Source organism: Notechis scutatus, chromosome 4 (assembly GCF_049901735.1).
Source record: "Notechis scutatus isolate UNSWTSFEM ecotype Mainland chromosome 4, rNotScu1.2, whole genome shotgun sequence".
Taxonomy (NCBI): domain Eukaryota; kingdom Metazoa; phylum Chordata; class Lepidosauria; order Squamata; family Elapidae; genus Notechis; species Notechis scutatus.
The window spans coordinates 144,514,996-144,542,291 of NC_142012.1; the positions used below are offsets into that span (position 1 = coordinate 144,514,996).

General features: G+C 36.3%; 1 protein-coding gene across 4 annotated transcripts in view; it reads right to left on the reverse strand.

The window, feature by feature from the left end:
* PLCH1 (phospholipase C eta 1) overlaps positions 1–27,296 on the reverse strand; it is a 132,691-nt gene that overhangs the window by 95,368 nt on the left and 10,027 nt on the right. For 2 of the 4 annotated variants that reach the window (XM_087965221.1, XM_087965217.1), the window contains exon 2: positions 20,670–20,783. The exons of 1 other annotated variant lie outside the window; for it this stretch is intronic. In XM_087965221.1, coding sequence (XP_087821347.1) covers positions 20,670–20,748 — 79 coding nt within the window. In that variant the 5' untranslated portion in view covers positions 20,749–20,783. Of the gene's footprint in view, positions 1–2,778; positions 3,340–20,669; positions 20,784–27,296 lie in introns of those variants that run through there. One more of the 4 variants, XM_087965219.1, reaches the window with a different exon arrangement.

The window sequence follows — 27,296 nt, forward strand, 5'->3', positions numbered from 1 at the left end:
ATGTAACCCTGTCCAATTATTTTACTTGTATAAGTAAAATGAAATGCAGCACTTCTGTATGTATAATTGATTTTTAACATGTCAGGCAGGGAATATGGTTTCAGGAACCACCTTCTCAGATTTTCTAAAAATCTGGCAGTATTTTTATATAGTAATTTAATCCTACTAACCTTTTCCTTCAAAGGCTCTCTTTCATAATTGTCATTAGGACATATTGCTAACAAGAAAAAAGTTGTATGTCAATATTAGCTATTTAGTGAACAGAAAACATGTTTGGCTCAATGTACATAGAACATTCATAAAGGAATACTTTTAATAATACTGAGTTGAACAGTGGGGCTATCTTAGGCCACAGATGTCATATGGTACAATTGCTGAAATAATGGATTAGTACACGGAAAATATGGATTCAAGTCCATCCTTAACTATAAAGAGTCCTTTTATGATGATAATCATTCTCTGTCTCTCAGCCCAGCCTACTTCAAATGATTGTCGTTACAGAGATAAAATGAGTAAAAAATACCCAGTTAGCTACCTTGAGTTCCTGGGGGAAAAAGTGGAAAATAAAATAAATAAAATAGTGTGATATACAAATCTCCCCCTTCTCTAAATCAAAATCAAACTACATTTGGTAAGCAAAGCAAGCCAGTATTGGTCAAATGCTCCTTCTGAGTTTCCAGAAACGATGATTATTCACTTAAAATGATCGGGTTCATGATTATCAATAAATCTATGGCATCAGTTAGTAATTATAATTTTGGTTCCTCAGTCCAGTTATGCATAAAAGTAGGTACCCGTGATATCCGTTAGGCTTCCAGCCACACCCTTCATTTATGCATTAGTCATCAGTATCAAGATAACATGATGTAAAAGAGAATGTCAATTAGAAAAGAAAAAAATCAAGTTGAATCAGATTACTGCCCACTTTGCTGACCCCAATCTATTTGAGGAATAACCCTGTTCAAGTCTAGAAGGGAATGTAAGCCATTCAGAGTATGCTGAATGATTGGAGAGACAAAGAGGTCAGTCAGTCAGTAATAAAGTGAAGATAAAGAAAGGGAAGATCGAAAAAGAGGAGTCCCAAAGATGTTCTCATCAACAATTAGTACCTAGATGAAAGGATGAGCAGATGTAGAGATCACTTGGCCGTTGCTTTTTCCACAAGGGTAAAGTGCATTATCTGTGCCCTTCTAAATTGGAGTATTATGAATAATAATTAGCGCATGTGACTTTAATATGACCCAAATCTTCCTTCATCCTTTTTTGGGGGGAGAGGGTAGAGGTAGAGGAATAAGTAGCTATTCTACTTGATTCTTTCTTATTCAACAGGCAAGTCTTAATCTCTAATAAGCAAGACTCTTTATCTAAAGAAGTCTGTAGCCAAAGCTAGCATGCAAAACACACTGCATATTACTGCATAGCAGTAATATATAAATATGTGGATAATTCACATGTTACATAGGGAGTAGTTTTCCTCCACTGAATAGAGAAACAAACCTGACCCACTGATCTTTATTATTGTATTATTATTTATCCCATCATTATTTTTTTTCAATGCAAGGCAGCATATATTCCTAATGTTTCCAGCCTCTATTTTCCCAAAAACAACCCCGTACAAGGCTATTGTGGCAACACTACAAAAAAAAAACCCCAAACCATTTCTCATAGCATATGATATATTATTCATCCTTTGTATTTGGACAGAACTTTAAATTAGGTTATGTTTTATTTTTAAGGGTCAAAAATAGTGCAATGGAAGATGAAATAGAAAGACAAGGAAGAAGAATATTTGAAAAGTTGTATTTTCAACAAGCCTCAGCAGTACCATGTTCATTTTACATCAGAACTCAGTTTCTGTCTCCCCCTGCAGCCAAAGAAGCTTGTAGGTATATTTAATAGGGAAAAACATTGTCTCAGATTCTAGTTGTGAAAGTGTGATTTCCTGGTAACCAAATTTCCGTACCTTGTCTTTACCAAGAAGCAGTAAAGGAATCTATATTATGGATAATAAGTAGAAGCAGATACAATATTAGCACCTTATCACAATGTACTTTTAATATTAAATTACCTATTTTTCCATCATAAAACAACATTACAAATGTCTAGTGAATTAATTCACCCAAAGTGCATTTTGAATAAACTTTAGTGTAGATTGATATCCTACCAATTAGAGAAAGTTCAATATAAATAAGAATGAACAAATAAGGTACAGCATGAGAGTGGCGGAAACCTTATATACTTTTATCTTATGTACATTTAATGGAGCTTGAAAGGCACTTTTGTCTGGCTTTTGGGAAGATTCAGAGCTTTTCCCTAAGACTGCAGTTTAAATGCCACTCTCTACCAGACACCAGAGACTCCCTTGATCCTCTAAAGAGGTTTATTAAGAGGAAGAGAATGCCGCATCTTGCAGGGAAAGAAAAAAACAACAACAATCACCTGGTGACTCCTTTATGCATGAACAGAAATATCTGCTATTTGCCCGTGGAGATCTTTAGATTTATTCCTACACCAAACAAAAGGAAATAGCTAAAAATATCCAGTTCTTAAAGTATTAAACCATACTGTTAATAATTTCACAACTCACTACCATGATCAAATGTACATACATTGGAACACAACACTCAGTCAGATGACAAATGTTAGACAGCAACTTAAAACACATTAAGAGCAAGTTTTAAACAAGCATGTATGTTTTTATTCTAAAGATGTATAAATATGTATAATATCTTTAGAATCAGATATAAGGTCTCCAAAAGATTTTTTTAGAATCCTTACCTTTTTCTGGGCTAAGGTTTTTATATACTTCAAGGTCTGCCATTAATTTGCCTACTGACAGTCATTATGGATCAAGAGAATCAAAATTATTCCTGAAGCAAAGCCCAGATTCACTCACATGTCCAGGGTTAATACATTTGCAATGCAATCCTTACAAGAACTGAAGAACTTTGGCAATCCTCCCCACTGTGAAACATAATGTAATCATGTTATCCATGGCATGGAGTCAGGATAATTAGAGAAATCCACAAGGTGATCCTGAACAACTTTGCTCCAATCCACAATGGGAAAAAGAGAAAGAATTCCCAGTCTGATCAGAAACCTGGAAGGCTCTGCTTTCTGCAGCTGCTCTTGTGGAAATGCAGGACCACTTTTGGTATGAGACATGCATGCATAGTGCAGTGCTTAAAATCCTCAAGACACTAGATGTGCAGGAAACATTGTGAGGAAGCTGGTTTTAAAATGTCAAGAGCAAATCCACAGTGCACCAGAAAAAATAAACCCCCATCACCTTCTGGTTATTCAAAGGGGTTCTGTGGGGAGGAGTGACGCAGGATGATTGCTGAAAATGAAAAGAAAGCTGAATCCATTCCCCACCTTCATCTATCTCAGCATCTCTGGCTGAGGGAATTCATAAAGTGGCAGGAAAGCGAGACTGTCACTCCAAGAGTTTTATTTACAACACAGAGGTGAGCACTCAATGCCCTGAGACCTCTACTGGGAATATATCAGGAGTAACAAATAATTTGATTACTGTTTGTAATTAGGCAGCACTTCATGCTGCTTTGAATCCTGAATAGGAATTGCAAGGGCATCATTAAGTGTTTTGCTTGGAGGATAGGATCCCTGAATGAAGAAGGCAAAAATTCAACAGGTTTCATGTTGGAGAAATGTGAACATGTATTTGCCCACAATGTAGGCAATATTTTGACAGGGAATTACACAGATTCAACTCTTTTGACTCCACAAACACACATACAGAATATATTGTCCTCCATAAATGCAGGTCTTTGAAGTGCATCACCTGCCATTCTAGGGTGTTTCTTTTTTCATTTCTGGGTTTAGAGAAAGCTGCTGTGTGAAAGCAGCAGCGGCGGTAGCAGAAGACAGTCTATTAGCATATCAGTTCATAATCACTTGGATTTAAACAGAATATTAATCCATGCACAGTTCAGAATACAAGAATCAAGCTCTTTCAAAAATAATAAATATGCCACATTAGATGAGAGACTAGCACCTCTACACGTATTCTCCATATAACTCTTTGACCAGATCAAGATACTTCACTGATTTAGGATACGTTTGGTTCTTGTCTCTGCTTTTGCAGAGTGTTGACAACACTATAAGGATTAGATGCATTAAAGAACCCTCCATCTTCCATAGCCATGCTGTGTGAAGATGATACTAATAAATGGCCCATGTTAAATACATCTGGGGACCACCAGACTTGCAAAAGCTAGTCTCCTGCATCCTTACACTGTCCTAATGTCTAAAAATAATAGATGCAGAGATTTAAAACATTATTAGTTCTGAAGTATCCAGTTTTATCTGGCTGATATAGTCTATTTTTACCTGAAAGGAAGATGAGCTGAATTTCAAGTGATCCCCTTGAAGAAAGAGGAGACAGGGAGAATGAAGCTGAACATAAACAATAATCCTGTGAAATGGCCATCTTCCTCATATTTTCAGCCCAATGTTCCCAATTTTAGCTAAACTTATCCTAGAAATCCCACCAGCCCTGCCACATAAATGTGCCTATGTATAAAATGTGCATATATATCACTGTGCCTATACACTGCCAGAAACCACACACAGGAGCCAAAAAATATAGAAACAGGATAAAAACAATAAATATGTAGAAATACATGGATATTTTTCCCTCCTTTCAGAAGGGAGGGAGGGAGAGAGAGAGAGGTGCAGTTAGGAAACTACACAATGTAAGGGGGGAAAGGAAGCAGGGAGAAGATATATAGACAATGTGAAGAGGCAACTGGATGCTGAATGGAAAAGATAAAAGGAAAATGTACCCTGGTTGGCATCATTAAAAAGGTTAAATTGACTAGGCAATGCCCTCTGAAGCCACATCTGATTTTCAAGCAAATCTTCAAAAGCATCTATCAATAGAATCTCGACACTCATTTGCATCAAATACTAATTATTTTGTTTTAACGAACACTTCCATATTTAGAAATGAATAGAAGTGGGCTTCCACCCCATTCAAATAATTTCTTCCAGATATTTATTCTGGACAGCACTAAATGTACTCACCTTGGACAAGAAAACTTTATATTGATTTGCCTTGTTGTCACTGCACAATGCTCTAAGCTAGTAATTTCTCATGTCTAATTTATATTGAGCTTCTCAAATTTTCTTATCCTCTTACACATATAACTTATTCACGATTCTGATCAACTAGAAGTGCTTCCAAACCATCTAACAGTTTTTGCCTAAAACACACACAAACCATAATTCTTTCCTTGTGATTCTTTATTCCTTCATTTCTTATAACTGTTTCATTTTTTTCTACTTACTTGTAGTACCATAGTTTCACCTTCTTCAATTATTTGACCCTTATAATTACAGAGATCTGTACAACTCATCTTGACACCTCAGGCTATATTTTTTTTATTTAGTTTAAGCCATCAATTATGGCCATAATCATATTTATGCATAGAAGGATACATTTTAAAACTCATAAACCTCGATTTTGTAGAACTACAGCCTCAACAAACCATAGAAGATAAAGTTATAGCTTAATGGAGTAAAAAAACACACAAATAGAAGGACTTAGGTTTAACGACAAGCTTTTCTGTATATCTGACTACAGAAAATCACTTTAAGTCTCAAAGCTGGTTTTAATAGATGGTTCTTTGGTCCTTCTATATACAAACCAGAATAGTAACATTCTTCCCATATACTACCTTTATCTTGATTTGCTTTGTAGTTTTCTACACAATGACTTTACGGAGGCCAGTATCCTATATGATCTTCATCCATTCCTTTCTAATATTGTTTGTTCATGTTTTACATAATTGATTACTTTTTGACCTACCTATGGGTATACATATGCTTCTGTCTCAGGATGAAGGTAAATGATGACTTACCAAAAACTATATTAAGAAAGAGCAACACGGAATTTCTGACTTCAAATATAACTGGGAACACCTTTTGGCTCTCCATTTGACCCAACTTCCATTTGTTTCTTGTTATTTGTATGAGAATGTCTTAATTAGAAAAAATGAAGGTGAGCTTCGTATGCATTCTTCCAAGACAAAAATGATAGGTGAATGCAATTTGGGACTTTAAGTTTATCTATCCCCTCAACTCAAAAAAAAAAAAAAAAAAACACAGGCAAGAGTTGAAACACACTGGAGAGCTTGGAGACTTTAAGAGGGAATGGCCTTTTGCAGTACTTTTCCCTCTAGAGCTGCAACTGTATGTCTGATCATGATCACTACAGCAGATATTTTATGAGAAAGGAAGCTTCTTACCTCCACAACAACTATGTTGTAAGAATGCTACAAGGAGGGCCTGGAGGCTTTTGGACCACATCTTGATGCTTCCCTAAAGAAGCCACAACACTTTCAAGTTCACATGAGCAGTGGTCCCATGATTCCAGAAAAAAAAAAAAAACTGCATTTGAGCTAGATAGAGCCAACTGGTGCAGTGAACTGTCCCACATCTCTTTGAGATTTATGTAAGTCGGCAAAAACGAGGCAATATTTTTCCTGTGTGCTTTTCTGAGACCTTTCCCAATAGGAGTCCCCATCTAGATTGGGATTATAACTCCAATCTTCCCTTGCCCAGTATCATACTGTTGGGGATGATGGAAATTGGGCCCCGATAAATAGGATAGGAAATAGGATAGGAAAATACGGTAATGTTGAAGTTTTTATTTAACCATTTTGCTCTTTCTGCCTCTGACACTAGAAGAGCCAGAATGAATGATTAAATGAATTCACTACTTTTATGATCTAGAGATAATCAAATTCTACTCAATTTCACATTATGTGACACCTAGTATTTCACACAGCTGTTCAATATTTAGCCAAGCATCAGCAAAGCATTAGACTTCATTTGTTAAATCAAGACACAATGCAATTTTCAGTTTTAATTTAATGTCTTCCTTAAAAGAGAGCTAGCACACAATTCTTTTGCCCTCTTCCACTCTTACTTTATTAAGTGATGAATTTTATAAAGAATGATCCTGGATTTGTAAAATAGATTTGAAATGTTAAAAACAGCAAGTGAACTTTTCAGAATAATTAACTCCATACTTCCAATTAATACGTGCACATCATAGATTAACTAATGTACTTAGAGAAATGACTTTCTTTTTATATACCAAAATATTTTGTAAAATATTGAGATCTTCAAAAGTGAATGGTAGCCAATTTTAAAAATCAACAAAGCCATTTTGCGGATGAATTGATATATATTTTTTCATATATAAAACATTTAAACAAAGTTTTAAAACATTCTGGACGTGTCTAAATTACTTAGTTTAATGCAGCTGCAATGACTTTCTTTAATTTCTTGTACTTGAAACTGGATTTTACTAGAGAGGTGGGAGAGAGAGAGAGAGAGGAAGGGAAGGAGGGAGGGAGGGAGAGAGAGAGAGGGAGGGAAAGAGGGAGGGAGAGAGGGAGGGAGGGAGGGAGGGAGGGAGAGAGAGAGAGATAGTCGAGATATACAAACTATGTGTACATCTCTCACATGTGTTCTACTTTGGCTATTAGGAACAGAAAATTGACACAATTGCTTCCCCAGATTATTCAAAACAAGAATGAACATAATGATGGACAGCAATTCTCTTTCTTCACTTAATATAAAACAAACTTTCTAATGGAAGAAGTTTTTATTAACTAATAATTCTGGAAGTTGTAATTTCAACAGAATGGGGAAGAGGATATTTTGTTAAAGAATGTTACTGTAACAAATTGTTTGTATTTCCTTTTCTTCTATTTACTCTGACAGCTGAGCTAAGGGCTTCACGTAGAACTGTGTTAAAAGAAATGCATAGAAACACAGGGTTGGAAGGTGGTCCAACCCCCCCTTCTTCTTTGTGTCAGCGTTCTTGAGTAACGCATCCATCAAAAGCAGAACTCCAAGGTAGGTACATTCCTCAAAGAAGATGTTTACTGGATACATCATACCAGCACAGCTACTGAAAACCAACTCTGGAAGTTCCTGCGGTTTTTCCCCTCATTAAAAGAGCAAATAATTCCCTCCCCATATGTCCCTAGTCATATTGTCCAATGAAAGTAGCTGGCAGGCTGCATGGTCACTCCTCTCCTCCTTCAACTGCCACCTGTTGAGATGACTTTGGTTCCCACAAGAAAACTTTTTGTTTTGACTGGTAGCCGGTCTATTTACTTCCCGCCCCCTTCCCCCACTCAGAGTTTGTAACAACTATGAGGCAGCAAAAGATGGCTTCAGCCAGGCTAGCTTCAGAGTTAGTAACTCAGTTTGTTTTAGAATGTATAATAAATTAAGATACATTAAGAAAATAAATTAAATTAATAAATTAAGATACAATGAAATAATGACACATTAACAGTTATGGTAGCTAACAATTTGTGGTCACCTACTTTTACATTTGCAGCCAGTAGGGATTAAATCCAATTATTCTGATATTGTTACAATGAGTCTGCCATAACTATATTCTCCTTAACCCTGGGTGCTACCAGACAGATGGTCATAAAACCATCAAAGGTGGAGCATGCTATATACAGCAGAAGATTCTATAATATATAGAGAAGAGCAATAAATATGATTAGGGGACTGGAGGCTAAAGCATATGAAGAACAATTGCAGGAACTGGGTATGTCTTGTCTAATGAAAAGAAGGACTAGGGAAGTCATGATAGCAGCGTTCCAATATCTCAGGGGCTGCCACAAACAAGGAGTCAAGCTATTCTCCAAAGCAGCTGAGGGCAGAACAAGAAGCAATGGGTGGAAACTAATCAAGGAGAGAAGCAACTTAGAACTAAGGAGAAATTTCCTGACAGTTAGAACAATTAATCAGTGGAACAACTTGCCTCCAGAAATTGTGAATGCTCCAACACTGGAAGTTTTTAAAAAGATGTTGGATAACCATTTGTCTGAATTGGTATAGGGTTTCCTGCCTAGGCAGGGGGCTGGACTAGAAGACCTCCAAGGTCCCTTCCAACTCTGTTATTCTATTCTATTGTCTATTCTATATTAAATTTATACTATAAATTAAATATTAAACTAGGATAAAGTTTGGAACATTCCAAATATTTTAAGAAAACTCAGGGATAGAAAAAAGAAACCAAGACAGCACAGTTGCTATTTTATTCAATCCAGAAGATATGGCTGTATCCATAATCATTGTCCAAAAGAAAAGTGCCTAAAGAGGAAATGGCAGTTGTTAAGAGGAACAATAAGCCACAGAGTTGGGTTCCTTCTCACCAATGCTTATCGAGAGAGAGATTACTAAAAATAAATATGATGTATAGATTGAAATGTGCATCTGTCCACATAGTGTTCCTGACAAAACTAAGCCCAAGAGACATATTTCTAATATGTCTAATAGAACAGAAATAGACAACTATGAACCCCATGAAGCAGTAGATCAATATATGTAGAGTACTTTTTTTAAAAACCTAGAGGAAATAGAAAGAAGCTTTCATTTAATTCTATGGAAGGGGAAAATCTACATTATGGGATATAGTTCAATATAGTTCAATGAGTCCAAAATCATTTTCTACTTCCAGATACCAGCATTCCCTAAAGGTCAAGACTAGATTCTACTACAATAGCCCCCTAGATGCAACAGTCAATTTCTTCATATATGGATGGATATGAAATATTTATTCTATCCCTTCCATTATTGGATTTGATGGTCGTTTTCTTAATAGTTAGTTCCTGGTTCAAAAATCATGTGAAGGAGCAGTAAGTTTGGTTTGGTCTGCACATAGCATTGGGTGAATTAAGTATTACGGCTTATATATTTACTGCTTAATACAGGAGCACTTTTCACCTTGGTAAAGCTTAAGTTTGAATAATGATGAGCTGTTCAATATTCAATCAATACAATGCATTAACATTCTACTCCTCTCAAAATGACATTTGTCTTATTGTTGTTAATTTAGATAACGATTAATTTAGATAACGATTTCTCAAAAAAAATTGAATTTTATAAAAAATAGATGAAACATTTTTGCTTTTTAGCCTCGTTTTTTTAAAATGCAAATGTTTTAGTGAGATACATTTTCTGTGACTCAGTGAAAATTAATAATAAATTCATGATTAGCTCAACAGTGAGATGACCATCATAGAAATTTAATAAAATCAGTAATGATATGGTTTGAAGAAAAAATATATAATTTTTCTTCATAGAAAGAGACATGCCAGGAAAGTTTGAAATCCTAATTTACTGTACTGTGAATCTACTGTTCAAGACTGCAAGGAAGAACTAGTCTCTAAGCTGAAGATGTAAAGAAATAAAAACTGTCTCATCCTAGATTGCACCAAAAAATTGTAAAATTTCCTAGATGTACAGAAAGCCCAGAAGCCAACCTATTATAACATGCAAGAAGACAAAACTCATACCATTCCAATGGCCAGCAAAGTGATCCAGATTTGGATGGGCAACTTTCTGTGCACTGAAGCTGTCCATTTAACCCAACTTTGTCCATTGCAGATAGTGTTTGACTTATGACTAGTCACTTAGCAACTGTTTAAAGTTATGGCTGATCTAAAAAAGATGATTACAACCCGGATTCAAAGTTCTAACAGCTTCCTCCACAATTACATGGCCAAACTTCAAGCACTCAATAATAAGGCCACATTTATAGCCATTTGCAGCATCCTGCAATGTGTTTTACAATAGTTTTGCCTAAGACTGGCACTTCCAGTTTTTAGCAAAACAGCACCCATAGCAAAACATTAGTTTGCTTTATGACCATGCCATTCACTTCACATTTGCAAGTGTTAAAGTCTGGTACAAATAAATTTGTAAAGTCAGATTGGTCAAGTGACTGACCCAGTTTACAACTGTCATGACATATAACCATAATGGACAGGCTCCATTACAGTTGTATGTCTAGCACCACCTGTACACTACCAATAAACAAGATTCTTGGTGCACATGAAAGCAGAGACTGATGATCACGACTTCCGTGTTGGAAGTGAGGCAAATATGAGGAAAATGCTTTTCTCCTCCTTCCCAGACATGTGAACCAGAGCACAGTCTTAAAGGATTGGAAAGAATTCCAAAGCCATATTCTTTCTGTCTTCCCTATTTTGTTGATCTAAATATTTACCATAGATGAATCAATAGAAGAATATTATCAGGCTGGATGACTGGAAATCATAAAAACAAATAGAACACAAAAGAAAACAGAAGACTTGGGGTGCGAACAGAAACATAAAAACCAAAGTATAGTTGAACCGTGAAAAAAATCTAGTTGTTAATAGTAGGCACTTTATGTTTCAGCCAAGAAGGGCCTTTCATAGGGTAATTTCCACACACAGATTTTGTTTGTATTAATTTTAAACAGAAGTGAGGCACACCGAAATTTATCTAATCCATGCCCTGCAAGGTGTGGAGCTTATGAAAGTATACCGTATTTATCCTGAAGAGTCCCATTACAAAAACAGTGACAAAATTATTTGATCTCTCTCTTTCTCTCTGGTTGATATGTATGACTTTTTTTTTTCCTTCAGGGCAGACAGAATCTCCCTGGAGAAGCAGATAACTACTATGGCAGTCTGAATGTCTCTGACTAGAAATTTGTTAAGCCAAGCAGATCAGAATATTCATATCATGCAAAGAGCGATAGGAATATTTTTAGGTCTTCAGGCAATTTTTCACTCTTAAAACATTTGAGCTTAAAACAAGCACAGACTTGTATATTTATTTAGTGCTCAACCAGGTTTTTCTCTACAGTAACATTTTTCTTTTTGAGATATTTGCTGGCCTCTGCCGGTAATATTCAGGAGCGTTTTTCATTCCAGTGAAGAATATGTTATCCAGTTGTTAAATCTGTTCTGGCAAGCACTATCCAGCATACTTTTTGTTCCCTTGCCATCTGCAGATGTAGGAGACGGGGGCTACTCTCAATTGCAGAAAATTACAGTCCTGACATCTGTCTTGGCCTCCTCCAGTTTAAAAGATTGCATGAAAAGTCTGAAGTAATAGGGATGACTTTTTTCTTGAGAAGCTGAGGATGATTCAGGGCTGTGTCATTCTCCCAGACAGCAATACAGATGGTATTTATGACCAGAAATGAGACTGGAATTGAAGTTGCAAATCATTGTGGTTTTAAGTCAAGCTACCCACGTGACCATTTCATTCAATGACCACTCAACTGGTACTCCCAGTTGCAATCATTAAGAGACCATGCAGGTCATTAAGCAGAACACAGAGATTCCTCAAAAGGTGAGGAAACTGCAAGTCCCCCACCTGCCTACAGTATCTCTCTCTTCCATCTAGGCTGCCCTGCACAGCAGTACTCAACCACAGGACCCGGCCTGAAGTGAAGACCCAGGGCTTTAAGCATCTCATCCAACTGCCACTGCCTCAGGCTTCTACTTCAGCCCTAATGCCACTCATAAATGCTGCTTCACACCGTTCTCTAAAGTGTGGAAGCCTTGGGGAACTGCACGATTGTCCCCATCACTCAGCAGTCCCAAGGATCAACCACATATTATCTTCAGGTGGTTTTCTCCTGTTGTGTGTTGCCTACCTGAGGCAACTCCATGTCACACCAAGCCTTCTCTCCTGAAGCTTCTTCACATAGGGCTTTCAAAGCCTTCAGGAGCTCTTTGAGAGTTTTCACAAAGTTTTTCCAAGGGCATGAATGACAAGAATCCAAATTTGGATCACATGACAAAGGACCACTGCAATGGCTGTAATTTCAAATGGGCACTGAATGAATAGTCATAAATTAAAGAGCATAGAGCTATCATTTATTTTATTTATCCAATATATATGCTGTCCATTTCACAGTTCAGGCAACTCATTTTAGGAAGGCAATAAAGTTATTACATGTCTCACCTACATATCTCCCTGGTTATCCTAGCACCTATATTCAGACAATTTGATTTCAAGGGAACAAACTTACTTCCAGGTTGCCAAAAGCCCATTGAGCCAAGCAAAAAACCATGGATTATGCCCCGAAGTAGCAAACCATCCATTTATGCAGTAAACCTCCCCTGCTGTTATTCTGTCTCCATACAATCTTAATTCACAAGTATTAAGCTTACCTTAATGTTTATTCTCTAGAGAAAACAGTCAGAGTATTTCTCCCCAGTCTTAAATTCCTTGCAAAATTCCTTTCTTATTAATCTCCTGTTTGTCACCTTCTCATCTTTCTAAGGAGTGCTGGCTGGACAATATGCTCTTCAAATTTCAAATAAATCTACCAATCCAAATTCATTAGAAAGGGGTTCCTCAGATATTGTGTTCTCATGACCCATAAAATAATAAATGAAATATGTAACCTTCCCCAGGTAAGAATAAATTGTCAAATTGTTCTGACAAGACACTTGTCAGGCAGAGTAGGGATGCAATCTGGCAATAATCCACCTGTTACTGTGCAACCTAAGCTTGCACATTCAATGTTGGATTGCTATCAGAACACAATTCTTGTGATGGCATATGGGACAGGAGAGAGAATGGCAGATCATGGTCATATAAGTGAAGTGAGTCTGTAGACACATGACAAATACCACAGAAGGGACCCTCCCTAATTTATTGGACTGTAAAGATGACAGGGGAGGAAGACTTACAAGATTAGTCCAAACATCAAGGATGGTCTTGAAGGTAGTCCTGGCAAGAAGCACACCCAGAAGTACTAGCTCTAACTTTATTGTAAAATTACATTAACAGAATCTTGTAATTCTGAAAGTGTATCTCTCCCTCACTCACCTTTGCATGAAAGAAACTAAGGACGTTCCTTTGTGAGAGCTTACTGTGTGCAACTGAGTATATTATGTGGGCTCAGTTGCCTCTTACTTGACTATTGTCTAGTCTGCTGCACTTCCTTCTGTAGACCAAAGTCATTCCCATATATCATTACATTCCTATAGCCAGGGCTTTCCTTCAGCAGCCTTTGTGTTTATACCAATGGCTCCTTCAACAGCTCCAACCCACTGCTTGATGTTACACAAGATGACCCAGCAATGTCTGAAGCTTACTTTCCTAGTCTCATTTTACCCCTCTTCCTGGGTCTTGATGTTGAGCCTACCTGCTCCTACCAGACACCCCAGGTGGGCTGGCTTCCTGTAAGGAAGCATCATCTTTCTGCAAGACGTAAAAGAAGCACAAAGCTCAGGATGCCTAGAGGGATCCAAAGGTTGTGACTCATCATTTGGGTTCTCTTATATAAACTACCCACATATAAAACAACAAGACCTACTACACATTCTAAGGATAATTTAAATCAACTACAGGTAGTCTTCAACTTACAACAGTTCATGTGATGCTTTAAAGATACAAAGGCACTGGAAAAAGTGACTTATGACCATTTGTCACTCTTATGACCATTGCAGCATTCTCATGGTCACATGATTTATATTTGGATGCTTGACAACTGATTCACATTTATGACGGCTGCAGTGTCCCGGAGTCCTGTGATCCCCTTTTGCAACCTTCTGATGAACAAAGTCAATGAGGAAATCAGGTTCACTTCACAACCCTGTTACTAATTGAAGAACTGCAGTGATACACTTAACAAATGTGGTAAGAAAAGTCATAAAATGGGACAAAACTCAAACTTCAAGTGAGAAATTAAGAAATTAACAAATTTCTCACTTAGTAAGATAAATTTTGGGTTCAGTCTTAGACTGAGGACTACTGTACAGTGATATACTGTAGTTAATTCTAATAACCAGAAAAACAGCAGGTGGCATGCCTGAGCATGGTTAAGTTAACATGACAGGATCCTAATATTGCTCAGTTTGGTCAATACTGATGCATCCAAGGAAGGGATCAAAAGAGGAAAACCATTTTCAGCAAAGTGAATTCAGGACTTTTTGTAAAATTTATTTGTCAATCATAAAAAGTTTGCTACTGGGTGAGGGTGAATCAAACAAACGCTAAATAATTATCTTTTCAGCCCCGTTTCCCCACCGGTGGTGGGATTCAATTTTTTTTTACTACCGGTTCTGTAGGCGTGGCTTGGTGGGCGTGGCAGGGGAAGGATACTGTAAAATCTCTATTCCCACCCCACTCCAGGGGAAGGATACTGCAAAATCCGATTCCCTCTCCACCTCATTAACCTGCTTTCCAGCTCCGTTCTCCTGTGCAGGGCAACAAAAGAAGACCCAGCTGATCAGCTGGGACTCGGGAGGCAGAGAATAGATGGGGGTGGGGCCAGTCAGGGGTGGTATTTGCCGGTTCTCCAAACTACTCAAAATTTCTGCTACTGGTTTTCCAGAACTGGTAAGAACCTGCTGAATACCACCTCTGTCCCAACCCAAAAATCCCAGAATCAATAAAACAAAATTAGCTGTCTGGAAAAAAATCATGTCCTCTTTCCTCTTAATGTTGGGATAGATCTCGCATAACTGAGACTGAAAAAAATAAATCAACCAAGCATCATTAGCCTCATTTAAAAACAAGTTAAGTTACAACTCAAAATGTTATTAATGATTAGGTTCTAAATGTATTGTTCTAAATAAATCAATATTCAAACAAAGAGATCAGCCATCTGCAATTTAGCAACCGCCAGACATTCTGGGCCTGCAAAATTGTTGCCCATAAGCCTGTTCATAGCAGGGAACTGGATATTTCTGTTATATAATTACAACTAGTACTACCAGAGTGGAGCAGTTCTCTGGGGCCAATTAGCAGATTTTAAAATTATTAAAATATTCTGGTATAGAGGGAATTTGCCACTAGCTTCTTTTCAGCAGGAACTCAAGAGTTAAGTGTGAGTTCACACATATTCTAATTTATACATATACATTTCAAGTCCCTATATAATTCTATGACACACTATCTCTTTAGAAGATTATGGACTAAAAAAAATTAATTTTAGAGAATAGCATTGTAATTGGAAGGGAAGTAATCCATCCCAATGATAACAGTTTTCAAGACTTTCTAACTGTATGATTCAGAAGTCATTCTTAGTAGAATTAAAGAATCATATTGCTGAGGCATTTAGATCATCTTTCCATCTTTTGCTAAGGAATCCAAATTAAAGCATCTCAGACAGACGGGTATCTAACCTCTAGGTGAAAATGTTCAGTGAAGGAGAACTCATTACTTCTTCGATTTATTGCATCCACTCTCAAACTGCTCTTACTGTTAATTCTTTTTTTAACCTTCAGTTGGAATCTGCCTTCCTATCATTTAAAGCCATCTGTAATGAGAGAAAAGGTCCTTATTATCTACTTTGAGAAAAGAAACCAAAGTTCTAATTTTCTTATCCTGAATTTCCACCTCCACATATACATATAAACACGCCAACCTCTCATTAGAGAGCAGCAAAAATGTTTTGAAAATATAGAAAAGTTCCAGATTTTCAGCTAACTGGCAGGCCACTCATTTTTTTAAATCCCCTGAATCCACCCTAGTTGCTTCAGAAACTGTCCATATTTTACTCTCATGCAATCAAAAATGAAATGCTAATCATTAATATCTGCAGTCTTCTCTACTGCTGCCATCAACCTGGGGAATATTATGCTTCCAAGATGATAAGAATTTGAATTAATTCATGCTAACTGTAATTCTAGTTTTAGTTATGGATATTAGTTTTTGGTCATTTTTATATTCATATCAAAATTAACATGAAATCAGGTTTCTGCTACAAAAAAATGAAACAGAGAACAGATAGGCAAAAAAATTAAATAACCTATCCTTTTTACCGCAAAGGAAGCGCAACAATTGCATAAAGAACTATTATTGTTAACAATAAGCAAGTACTTACATCATATAAAACAATGCTTGAAGCAGATTTTTTTACAATTTGATATGTTCCATCTGTGTTGGGCTACAGATCTACCTGGCAGCTGCATACCCAAAATCTGGAGAGCACGAGGTCAGGGATCCAAATTTCTCTAGGTTGTATCATTGGATCAAGTCAGCAATAGAAGATACGAACATATGTAACATTTAACTGACTTGAATACAATTCTATGGCAAAAACATACACTGTTTGCCAAGGATATTTCTATAGATCAAAATGAGACACAAATTCAAATCAAAGTCAATTTATGCAAATAATCTGTGGTTCACATACAAACTAAACCATAGTTTGCTTGAATGAATAAATCAGAATAGACTAGATTTACACCATATACCAAGTTAAATCCATGAATTAAATTTCAGTACATTGTGTGAGCCTATTGAATTATACATTATTCAAAAACCATGATTTGCAATGCCAGTCGATGTAAGTTTCAACTATCACTACCAAAAGCCATCAGAATATCACCTGCATAGGAAAACAGAATGAAGTCAAGTTCTGCTGTAATTATAAGGGAGAAAAGAAGAATAAGTCTTTAAGTCTGTGGGAATTACTTTGGCAGATGTGAGGAAGCAATGCAACATAGACAAGCTTTGTACAAATCTGTGCAGAAAAAAAGAGGAATAGGAAGCATCTCAGAAATTTTCCTGGAAAGTTAAAGTTAAGCAGGAGATAAATACTTTCAGTCTTGCAAGATTCGGTTACTGTGATCTTACAATAAAGGTAGTGTTAGTACTCATGGTTTGTACTTCGTATCTGAACTACCAGGTCTGACAGTTTTGATAGTGTTTGTCTTTAATTCTTCTAACTTCTCTAAATCAGCTTTCTTTGAAACCACAACTAATATAATGGGAAGACCCAAATGAATGAGAGTATGTTGTATATATTATCCACTGACAATACTATGAACTCTATTGTCTATAGAGATTTTTAGTCATCCAGGTTGTCCCAAAGATTCTTGTCATCCATGATGAGAAGCAAAACATCTTCAAAGAAAAACCAAAAAAGTCCAGTTGCCTCTTGAAAAAGCACCTTTGGGGCTACCAACTCTATTCCTAGTAAGGTAGCAGGGAGAATAAAACTTCTCTCTTGTTACTTCAAGTTGTAGCACTTTAGGCTTGTGCTTTTTTTCAGAATTTCTGAATGAATCTACAGTCTTTAACTAGGACTTTGATTCTAGTTTTACTATATAGCTAGCAGAAAACCACTGAAAATAAACTGCAACAAAAGCAGGCATTTCTAGCATCAAAGTAACTTCCAGCCCAGAACTGCATGTAGACTCAAAATTAAGGCTTACAAGAAGTTGAGCTGTACAGTCCTAAGAACATAACCAATGCCCTGCTGGATTACACCCTCTTCTCATCTAGCCCAGCAGTCTGTTTTCACAGCAATCAAGACAGCAATCTAGCCATTGATTCCAGTGGTGGGATTCAATTTTTTTTACTACCAGTTCTATGGGCACGTCTCAGTGGGCGTGGCACGGGAAGGATGCTGTAAAATTTCCAGTCAGAGGTGGTATTTCCCGGTTCTCTGAACTACTCAAAATTTCCTCTACTGTTTCTCCAGAACTGGTCAAAACTTGCTGAATACCACCTCTGATTGATTCCTACAGCTTCCATGAACTGGTCCAAACCAGTACCATATCTCATGGTAAATTGAAGTTATATAGGAAAATAAAATTCAACTTGAAACAGGAATTGTAAAAAAATAAAATAGCATTTCAATCCAAGGCCCAAAGATATTGTTACATCTTTTAAACTATGCTCACCTGTATTAGTAATGCAAGACATACATAGCATCATTTAGAGAATTTTAATAATTTGAATGAAACCACAATTATTTTTAATAGATATAATCCCAGATCATATGAATAAATGACACTATAACTTATTAAGATATATGCTTACAACTGGGAGGTTACACTTTATACAGCATTGGAAAAAAGACAGATTGACAATATCTGGGACTTAAAACTTGGAGAATATAGAGCAATAGTGAAATATTACACACACATACACACACATATATACATACACACACAAAGTTTAAATTTAGGAGAAATGATTTACATATATACTATAAATCATGGCAAATATAGATGCTTAGACTATCGCTTCTAAAGTTCATGATTGTAAGCAATGTAAACAAGTTAGAATACACTGAGAATGAAAGTCAGAAACCAAATATTTATCTATACTATTTTAGTAGGGATTTTTTTTCTCTACTTACTTTTTCTGTCTTTTCATTCTTTTTTTAAGCATTAAAAATTATAGTACAGTGGAGATTTTGGCATTAAGGTCAAAGATTTATATTCTTTTTCATATCATAAAATAATCCAGTGTACTTCATTAGGTATAGTCAATATTTTTAATATGTTATAGTGAGCATAATTTGCCTAACTTTAGTCATTCTTTTTCTCCATTTATAAATATTACATTCTTTGAAATTATATCTTTGATTTAAATAAAGTAATTCTTAAAGAGAATGCTAATTGTATATGATTTCTGACTAGGCTGTAAACTGAAAACATTTATAAATGATATTGTTCATTCCAAATCATATGCTGCCCTCTAGTGAGTTACTCAGTAGATTTAACTTCAAGCAATAAATTCAGTTTTTGCTTCTGCTTGCAAGTCCTTGATTCTAGTAGTAGTTTAAAATTTGACTTTATTACATAAACATTCAGCAGAATTCATTAATGTATCTTCCTTTATCATACAGGAATTTATTCAGGTATTTCTTATAGGAGCACCACAATTATACAAGCTTCTCATTTTAGGACTGCTTCTCATGCTGTCTTTTTTTCTAAATGTACAAGATTGTTATGGAATATCATGTAGTGGAGTGAAGAGAAGAATCAGTCTGGAGTCATTATGTTCCCACAACCAATCCAAGTCCAGCCCTTCTTGAATTCTGTTGACTCTTATCTAGCACCAATTTAATGTTGACAGTTAACTAGATTCTTATATAAAGGCACGAGCAATAAATCTTAACTGGAACTTAGCATATGGTTCTGATTCTTTGCCCCTGACATATAGTATGTTAGGTAGTATAGTTTTAAAGGACAGGAGTGCAAAAATGGACTTTGAGAGGCACATTCATATAAATGTAAGTCCATTTTAGACTTACATTCATGTAATTACAATAGAGTCTTTGTTAGGAATGTGAGTCACCTAACAGCTATTTGGGATGGAAATATATAAACCAGGATAGACATTTTAATACTGTCTCTTTAAGAGCAGGCTAAAAACTGCAATTGGGTGTGGTTACTCAAACGGCCATAAGATGGAGCCAGAAACCTGGTTTGTCTTAGCCTTAGTCTCAGAAGAGTCTCAGTGAAGTGAGTGGGTCTCTGTTTCCTTCTGTTGGAAAGTATTGCCATTGCTCCATTTCTTCTAATTGACTGATATTTACTGGATTTGATGTAAGTTTGATACGGAACTGTTTTTGACACTGGACTTTCTAATTGGATTATCCCTGGATGAAAACTGACTGATTTAACCTGTGAATTACTTTGGACTGCTTATCTTGAACTTTGCTTAAACTTTCTGGAAGTAAAAACCTACATTTACTGTACAGTGTATCTGTGTAGTGTGTGTGTATTATTTGAACACTTCTCTCAAAATACGTCTTCCTGTATGCACTCATTCTCCTAACAGGGAATTACCTCAACAGTCTTGACCCCATTAGCTTAATAGGATTGATGTTTGTTTTCCTACTCAGTTGACCAAGGGATGGGCGTGATTTTTTAAAACAGTATGGAAAGAATATAGGGACAAGGTGGCTAAGTGGCTAAGACGCTGAGCTTGTCAATCAGAAATGTCGGCAGTTCAGCAGTTTGAATCCCTAGCACCACGTAATGGAGTGAATTCCCATTACTTCAGATGTACTTAAATGGAAGAAAGTAAATGGAGACAACAAAAACCTGAAGCAATAATATACATCTTACCATGAAAAACACTATTGTCCACCAAAAAATGTCTGCAGTACTGAAGACAATTTCTTTTGTCCAAGTTCCAGTAACTCATTGTCAGAAATTTTCTTAATGTCAAAGGCTGTCACTCTGCAAAGGAAGGAAAACATGTTGGCAATGCACAGAGAATCATTAAGAAAAACAATCTAGTGAAATGCATTCAGAGAAAGAAATTACATTTGGGTGGCCAACATCAGTACAAAATAAAAAATATATAATTTCATTCTAAATGTTTCCACCATTACTCTTTCAGGCTCGGCCATTCTAGTGTAATCACTAAAGCAAGTTGTATATGATTACATTTCTCCGGGGAAAGCAGGGAGGCGAAAGCTTCTGAATAGATGAAATATAAGACACGGATTTCTGATAATGTAGATGAATAGCTTCATTGTATATACAATCACTCTGTTGTAAAGTGGCTTGGAGGTCATCTAGTCTAACCTACTGCTAAATGTAGGACCTGCAATGCATTGCAAAATGCAGCTGATGGATCACTTCTGAAATTAAGTTCATGCTTAAATACTTAAGTGAAAAAATAGCCCAGCACTTGCTAAAGCACCATATTCCATTATTAGAGCTTTTATCATTAAGACATTTCTCTTAATTCTTACCAGAAATCTATTCCAGTCTTGCTATTTTAAGGAAAACTGCAAAAAAAGATGATGTTCACGCCTCAATTTCCACTGGGTAAAAGAGTTTCAGGCATAGCAACTGAGGTAATACATTTCCCAGAGTTTCATGGCTTCAAACCCCTTTGGTGGTCCTCTTAGAATCACTTCGATATCTACAAATAACTGTCATGGCAATATCCTGCCATATGCATTTTTAAATACAGAATTCATGAAAACTATAGGATGGCCATAAAAAACTATTTGGGCTATTTGGAGTCCCAAGAATAAATGAGACTTGTAGTATGCTGGGTGGGTGGGTGATAGATCAACTTAGAAAAATATTCTTTGAAATATACTGTACTTTAAACAAAAGCTTACTATAATATGTGCATATAGTCTGAAAAATTGACTTGACTGTTAATGATGAAAGATAGAAAGAAGGAAACATGGATAATAATAGTTTCTGAAGGTTATTTTTGGTAATGCCAAATCTTGGGGGGAAATGAACATGACATCTAGCTGACCCAGGCAATATTGGAAAAGGAGGTGAAAAAACATATTTGAATTCATTCATATTGGCAGGTAGCTGCACATAGTTCCCATAGTTCTTATTCCTACACTTTTCAGACAATATTCCTTTGAGCTCTCTTTCTTTGGCTTTTCATTCCAAAACTGGGGAGGAGTTATCCATTCAGAATGGAAGCAATGACAGGACATTTCTTTTTTATATAGAGAGTTTTTATTGAGAATTTTTACTTGAATAAAAGAAAATATATATATATAAAAGGAAGGAAGGGGGAAAAAAAGAAAAAAGGAATAGTGCAGGAAACAATACTGTTAAAAGAAGGGGAAAAGATAATTAGTGACTTATGATATTTATTACCCCAATTACTATCACAATTGTTATTCCTCCTTAATTACAACCAGGATCCTTTTAACCCCTTGTTCAACACTGTCTTAATTGTTCAATCTAAAAATCATTTCAGCTTTTTTCATTTTCAGCTAAAAGTCTGAAAAAGGTTCAGTATTCTATAAGAGTACTTGTTATTTTATCTTCTATTGTGCATGCTTCAATTTTATAAACATATGATTATTGTGCTAGATAACGAAATACTATTCTCCTCTATGTACTGTCACAAAGAATATATTCTTCTGGACTGGTCAAACAATCCTGTCCTCCTTTCTAAAACTTTCACTCCTTTTAGTGATAACCATTTTTTTTTACTCAACTGTGTAATTCATAACAAGGGAGTAAATGGAGAAAGGGATTTTTATACATATATGACATGTGTCCTAACACTTTATGGATTACTTTCAGCATTTCCTAATTCTGTACACAGTCATCTCAGAATTTTATGTTTCCCTTTTTTTCTACTTCTTTGTTTAAAATAGTCGATCATCTCTGTTAGCTAATTTAAACATTCTTCTTTCTCAGAAATATATACTACCTGTTTACAAAATTCAAAAAAATATTTTAAATGACATAATATTCCACATTTAACTGTCCCTTTAGTCCATTTTTTAGCTTTCTTATTCCAAAATCCAGTAAGGTTTTTTGCATTTGGTTCTTTTAAACTCTTTAAAATTGGTTCCTTTCTTTTTACTTTAACCTTTCCCAGATCAAATGGGTCTGGGAAAGGTGCTTTAGGAGTTCCACTGATCTGAAAAGACTCTTTACACTTAAAATTTGCTCCATTAACACATGATTTAGAGAGTGGATTGGGCGGTTTTCCGGTTTGAGCTTCTTCAGCAATGGACCAAATTTTGTGATTGTGCACTGTTTTGATCCATGCTCACCACCGGAACACCCCGAGCCAGCTGGATTCAGGGCTAAGCCATCCCGTAGAGGTGGTGAAGAGGGGGAAGACCACCAGCAGGGTCGAGGAGAGCCGCATCTCTCCTCCTCAGCTGGCTATTACTCCCTTTCCCGAAGGCGGTTATAGCGGTGGTCAGAAATGGCCACCTCAAAGAAGAACTCAACTAGAAAAGAATGTGCAGGAGGAATATAAGAAGAGAAAGTTTTGGTTGACCGGGTTGAACTGAAAAAGCAGCAATGTAAGGTACCCTGGAATTGGAACCATAAAAAATAACATTGTTCCCAAAGAAGATTTTGAAGCAGCGAAGGAGAGAGAGAAGGGAAAGGATTTGGCTTTTTTTTTTCTTCCCTTCCTTATATTGACAGCTAAGAGATTTAAGTACGAAATTGACAAAAATCCACTTTGACATCAATAGGCATTTAAGCTGAAAATAAAATGTCAAAGGGATAATAAAGACTTTTGGATACTCAAAAACCTTTAAAAGAAGGAAAGGAGAGAAAAGGAAAGAATAAAAGGGCGGGATCTGGAAAAATGGAGGAGACTGCCTGGAACTAAAAGGAACTTACAGTGAAACTTTAACAAGATTCCTAAAAGATACATTCTAACTGAAACTTTGTAACAAAATAATAGAACCCCAGGAAGAGAAAGTGGAAAAAAGAAGCAAGAAGAAACAGCTTTGGATTATTTGGATTACTTGGTGATTTTTGGATTTTTGGCTATTGGACTTCAATGACTAAAATCAATCGGGTGGTTGTTTAAAAATGTTTAAAATGGTATCACTTTTGGAAGAACTGAAAATGGAACTTTAAAAACAGAAAGAAGATGCACAAGAAGGAAGAGGTTCTTTTGGCTTTGTATTTCAATTTTTAGAAATGGAGATCTGGAACTATGAGAAACAACAAGAAACAATTGTAGAACAAGAAGGTCGGGACAAAGAAGAAGCCATCTTTAATGATCAAGTAATTTTATATGGCGCGGGGGAAGGAAAGGGGGAAAGAGAGTGAAAAGTTTAAGATTTGAAAAAACAACCCAAAAAAAGAATAGTTTGAAAAATAATTATAATATTAGGAAGCAACAGAAGAGAGGATTACAGAAGAGAGAATTAGAAGTAGAGAGACAAGGGGGCAAAGAGGGGAGGGAGAAAAACAGGGGAAAGAAGGAAAGGAAAAGAAGTTATAAAAGACAAACAAGATATAGAGAAACAGGGAAAATGTATAAGGATTGAAAGCATAAGCCTATTTAGAGATAATGGGTGAAAATGTAATTGAAAAAGGGATTCTGCAAAAGTACATAAGATAGTATTGTTATATTAGAAATAGAAATAATTTTAGAAAATATGAAACAATGTATGATTAAAATGATGGATAAAATACTTATTGTAATGCAATGGAATGTTAATAAATAAATGAAATAAAGAGAATGAGAGAATGAAATTAGGAAAGGATGGGAACATTTTAATTATTATTAATGATTTATAAAAATATAAGTGAAGAGAAATATGGGGGGGGAAAGAATTATGGAAAGTTTATAAGTGTTCCCAAGGAAATATGATATTCAATTGAAAAGAAATGTTAAAGACGTTAAGATTGTAACTAATGTTAATGGTAGAATTGAATTGGAATGGAATGAGTGTTTTATTTACTATTGTCATATATATATAATTGTTTTAAGAACATAGTGTGTATTTTAAGAATGTACCAAGCAGAATTCAATTGGAAGTTATGTACTATATTGAATGTTATAATTCTAAAGGCATAAATTGAAGTTTAAATAAGAGTTGAATGGATAAAATTAAAAGATGTAAAGGTGTCTTACTCCAATTAGTAACTACAGGGGAAAATTTGTTTAATGAGAAAAGATAATATGAAATTGAAACAGGACAGACAAAAGTATAAATATAATGATTAGAAAGACATTGAAACTTAGAAAAAGATATATAATTGAATTTAGATATGAGATAATTAAAAATAAAGTTGAGAAAACCAAGGGAGGGGAAAATTTTTGGAGAAAATTTTAAAATGTTAAAATAAGATATGGAATAGAACACAAAGATGAATATGAAATTGAGTTTGTGTCTGTATGGAGAAGTGATAACCTGGGTTCATGCTATTCTCAAAAACAGATGTTTTATTTGTATTGTGCTTTTGTGAAAACCCAAATAAAATTTATATTAAAAAAAGAGAGTGGATTGGGCAAACCTGGTGTCCTTCCAAAAGGCTTTTGCATGAGGCTGTGGGCATAATGACTTCTTCCATGGTTCCTAGTGCTCTCCTCGCAGGCTGGCAAGGATCCCTCCACACTTCTTCACGAGGAGTTCCTTCCCCCAGAGTTCCTGTTGGCAATCTCATGGCTTATCTGGAGAAGCTCCATTACTTTGGGCATATCTCCTGGCTTTTGGTCTTGGGGTCCTTCTGTGTCATTGTTTGTGGGGACATTAGTTTGCCATGTTTGACCAGGAAGTCTCAATGAGAGAACATTTCCAAGCTCTCCTTTCAAAACAAGTGCAATGGAGATACCAAGTTTAGGATGATATATCTCCTCTGTAGATAATGGTCCTGGTAACCATAATGTACCATTCATTCCCGTCTTAGCTTGCCTGAGCCACTTACCCTCTGCCAACTTCTTAACTTGCCTCTTTTCTCCATTGCCTACCACCAGTCATTTCCATTCCTTCACCAAGAGATAACCTGTGACAATTATGTGAAGACAGCACACACGGCACCACACATGGATTTCCTTAGCTTTGCTGCTGGATCAGAACAGCAGATTGTCACAGCTCAGTTTGCCTCTTCTACCTAGAAAGTAATTATCCTAAGGAATATAAGGGAGCACTGATCCCTTAATCCTTAATTAAATTGGACACAGAAATGAATTCTATACACAGTTTAAATGTTTAATGCCACACAGTTCATCTTGAGATGGCCTGGGAGAATCTGTTCTTCCCCAGAAGCTCTCAGATCTATATTTAGACTATGTTAATTGCAAAGGCCATGTTAATCCATTGCAAAGTGATTACACGTTATCAATATAGTCTGTGCGTGTGTTATTCAGTTTTTCTTCTATCTATAGGATTAACTGCCAAGGGTGTTCATTTACACACTAAGTCATTTCTGAAAATAATCCTTAGCTTACATCCCCAAATTAATTTCATTTCTTTTTTATAAAGTACGAACACGTTATGTTTTACTTGTCATGTGGAAAAATTATACCAGGTGGAAAACCTGCAACATGCGGATTATATAACAACCAGATTTCTAAATCTGAGATTGACCATTTCTCTTGCATTATCCCCAGGAGAGAGTCAACCTTCGCTGCTGTCCATCTTATAGCAACCTGAACACACCAGGTGGTAGATACAAACCTCCCTCCTTATTGGTTTTTAAAACATGGCAGCTGTTATGTCCCTCCCTTTCTATGTTTTTGCCTCCCTAGAGTTCCTCCATCACCCTTTAGGAACATGTGATCATGCTGTCATCTTTTTCCTCTGAATTGCTTGCCAGCTGGGTAATGGCACAAGTGAATACTGACAAGCAAGCCATCTGGCTTTCTCCCTCTAGTTATGTTAGCCAGAGTTTCAATACTGCAACTGTTTTTATGGAGAAAGAAAAAATACCAGAAAAACTTTTTTGATTGCATTACAAGTCTTCTTAGATGGTGATACATACATACATATCACTTAGATCAGGGATGTCAAACTCAAAGCCCGCAGGCTGGATGCTTAGATATGGCCCTCAGGGCTGGCCTGGAAACAGCAAAGGACCCGCCCACAGTGCCTTTACCAGAAAAAACAGAGCTCAGTGGGCCATATGTGGCCTCCCTGGGCTCAATTTTCTCTGGCAAGGGCTGCAGGAGCTGTCTAGGCCAAAAATGGGGCCCAATGGGACACATGCCCCCCCCCAGCTCCATTTTTGCATTTGAGTATGCAAGAAGGGACATGAAAGGACAAAGGGAAAGAGGAAAGACAAAGAAATAAAAGGAAAGATGGGAAGAGAGCAAAGAAGGGACAATAAGGAAGAAAGGAGAATGAGAGGGAGGGAGGGTCTCAGGAAAGTCCTGCCTTAGCACTTGGCCACCAAAGTTGCCCCCGACATGAGTCCTGTGTCATGTCCACCCCTGGCCATGCCCCCACACACACACTGGCTCTCTGAGGTCAAACAGAACCCTAATGGGGCCCT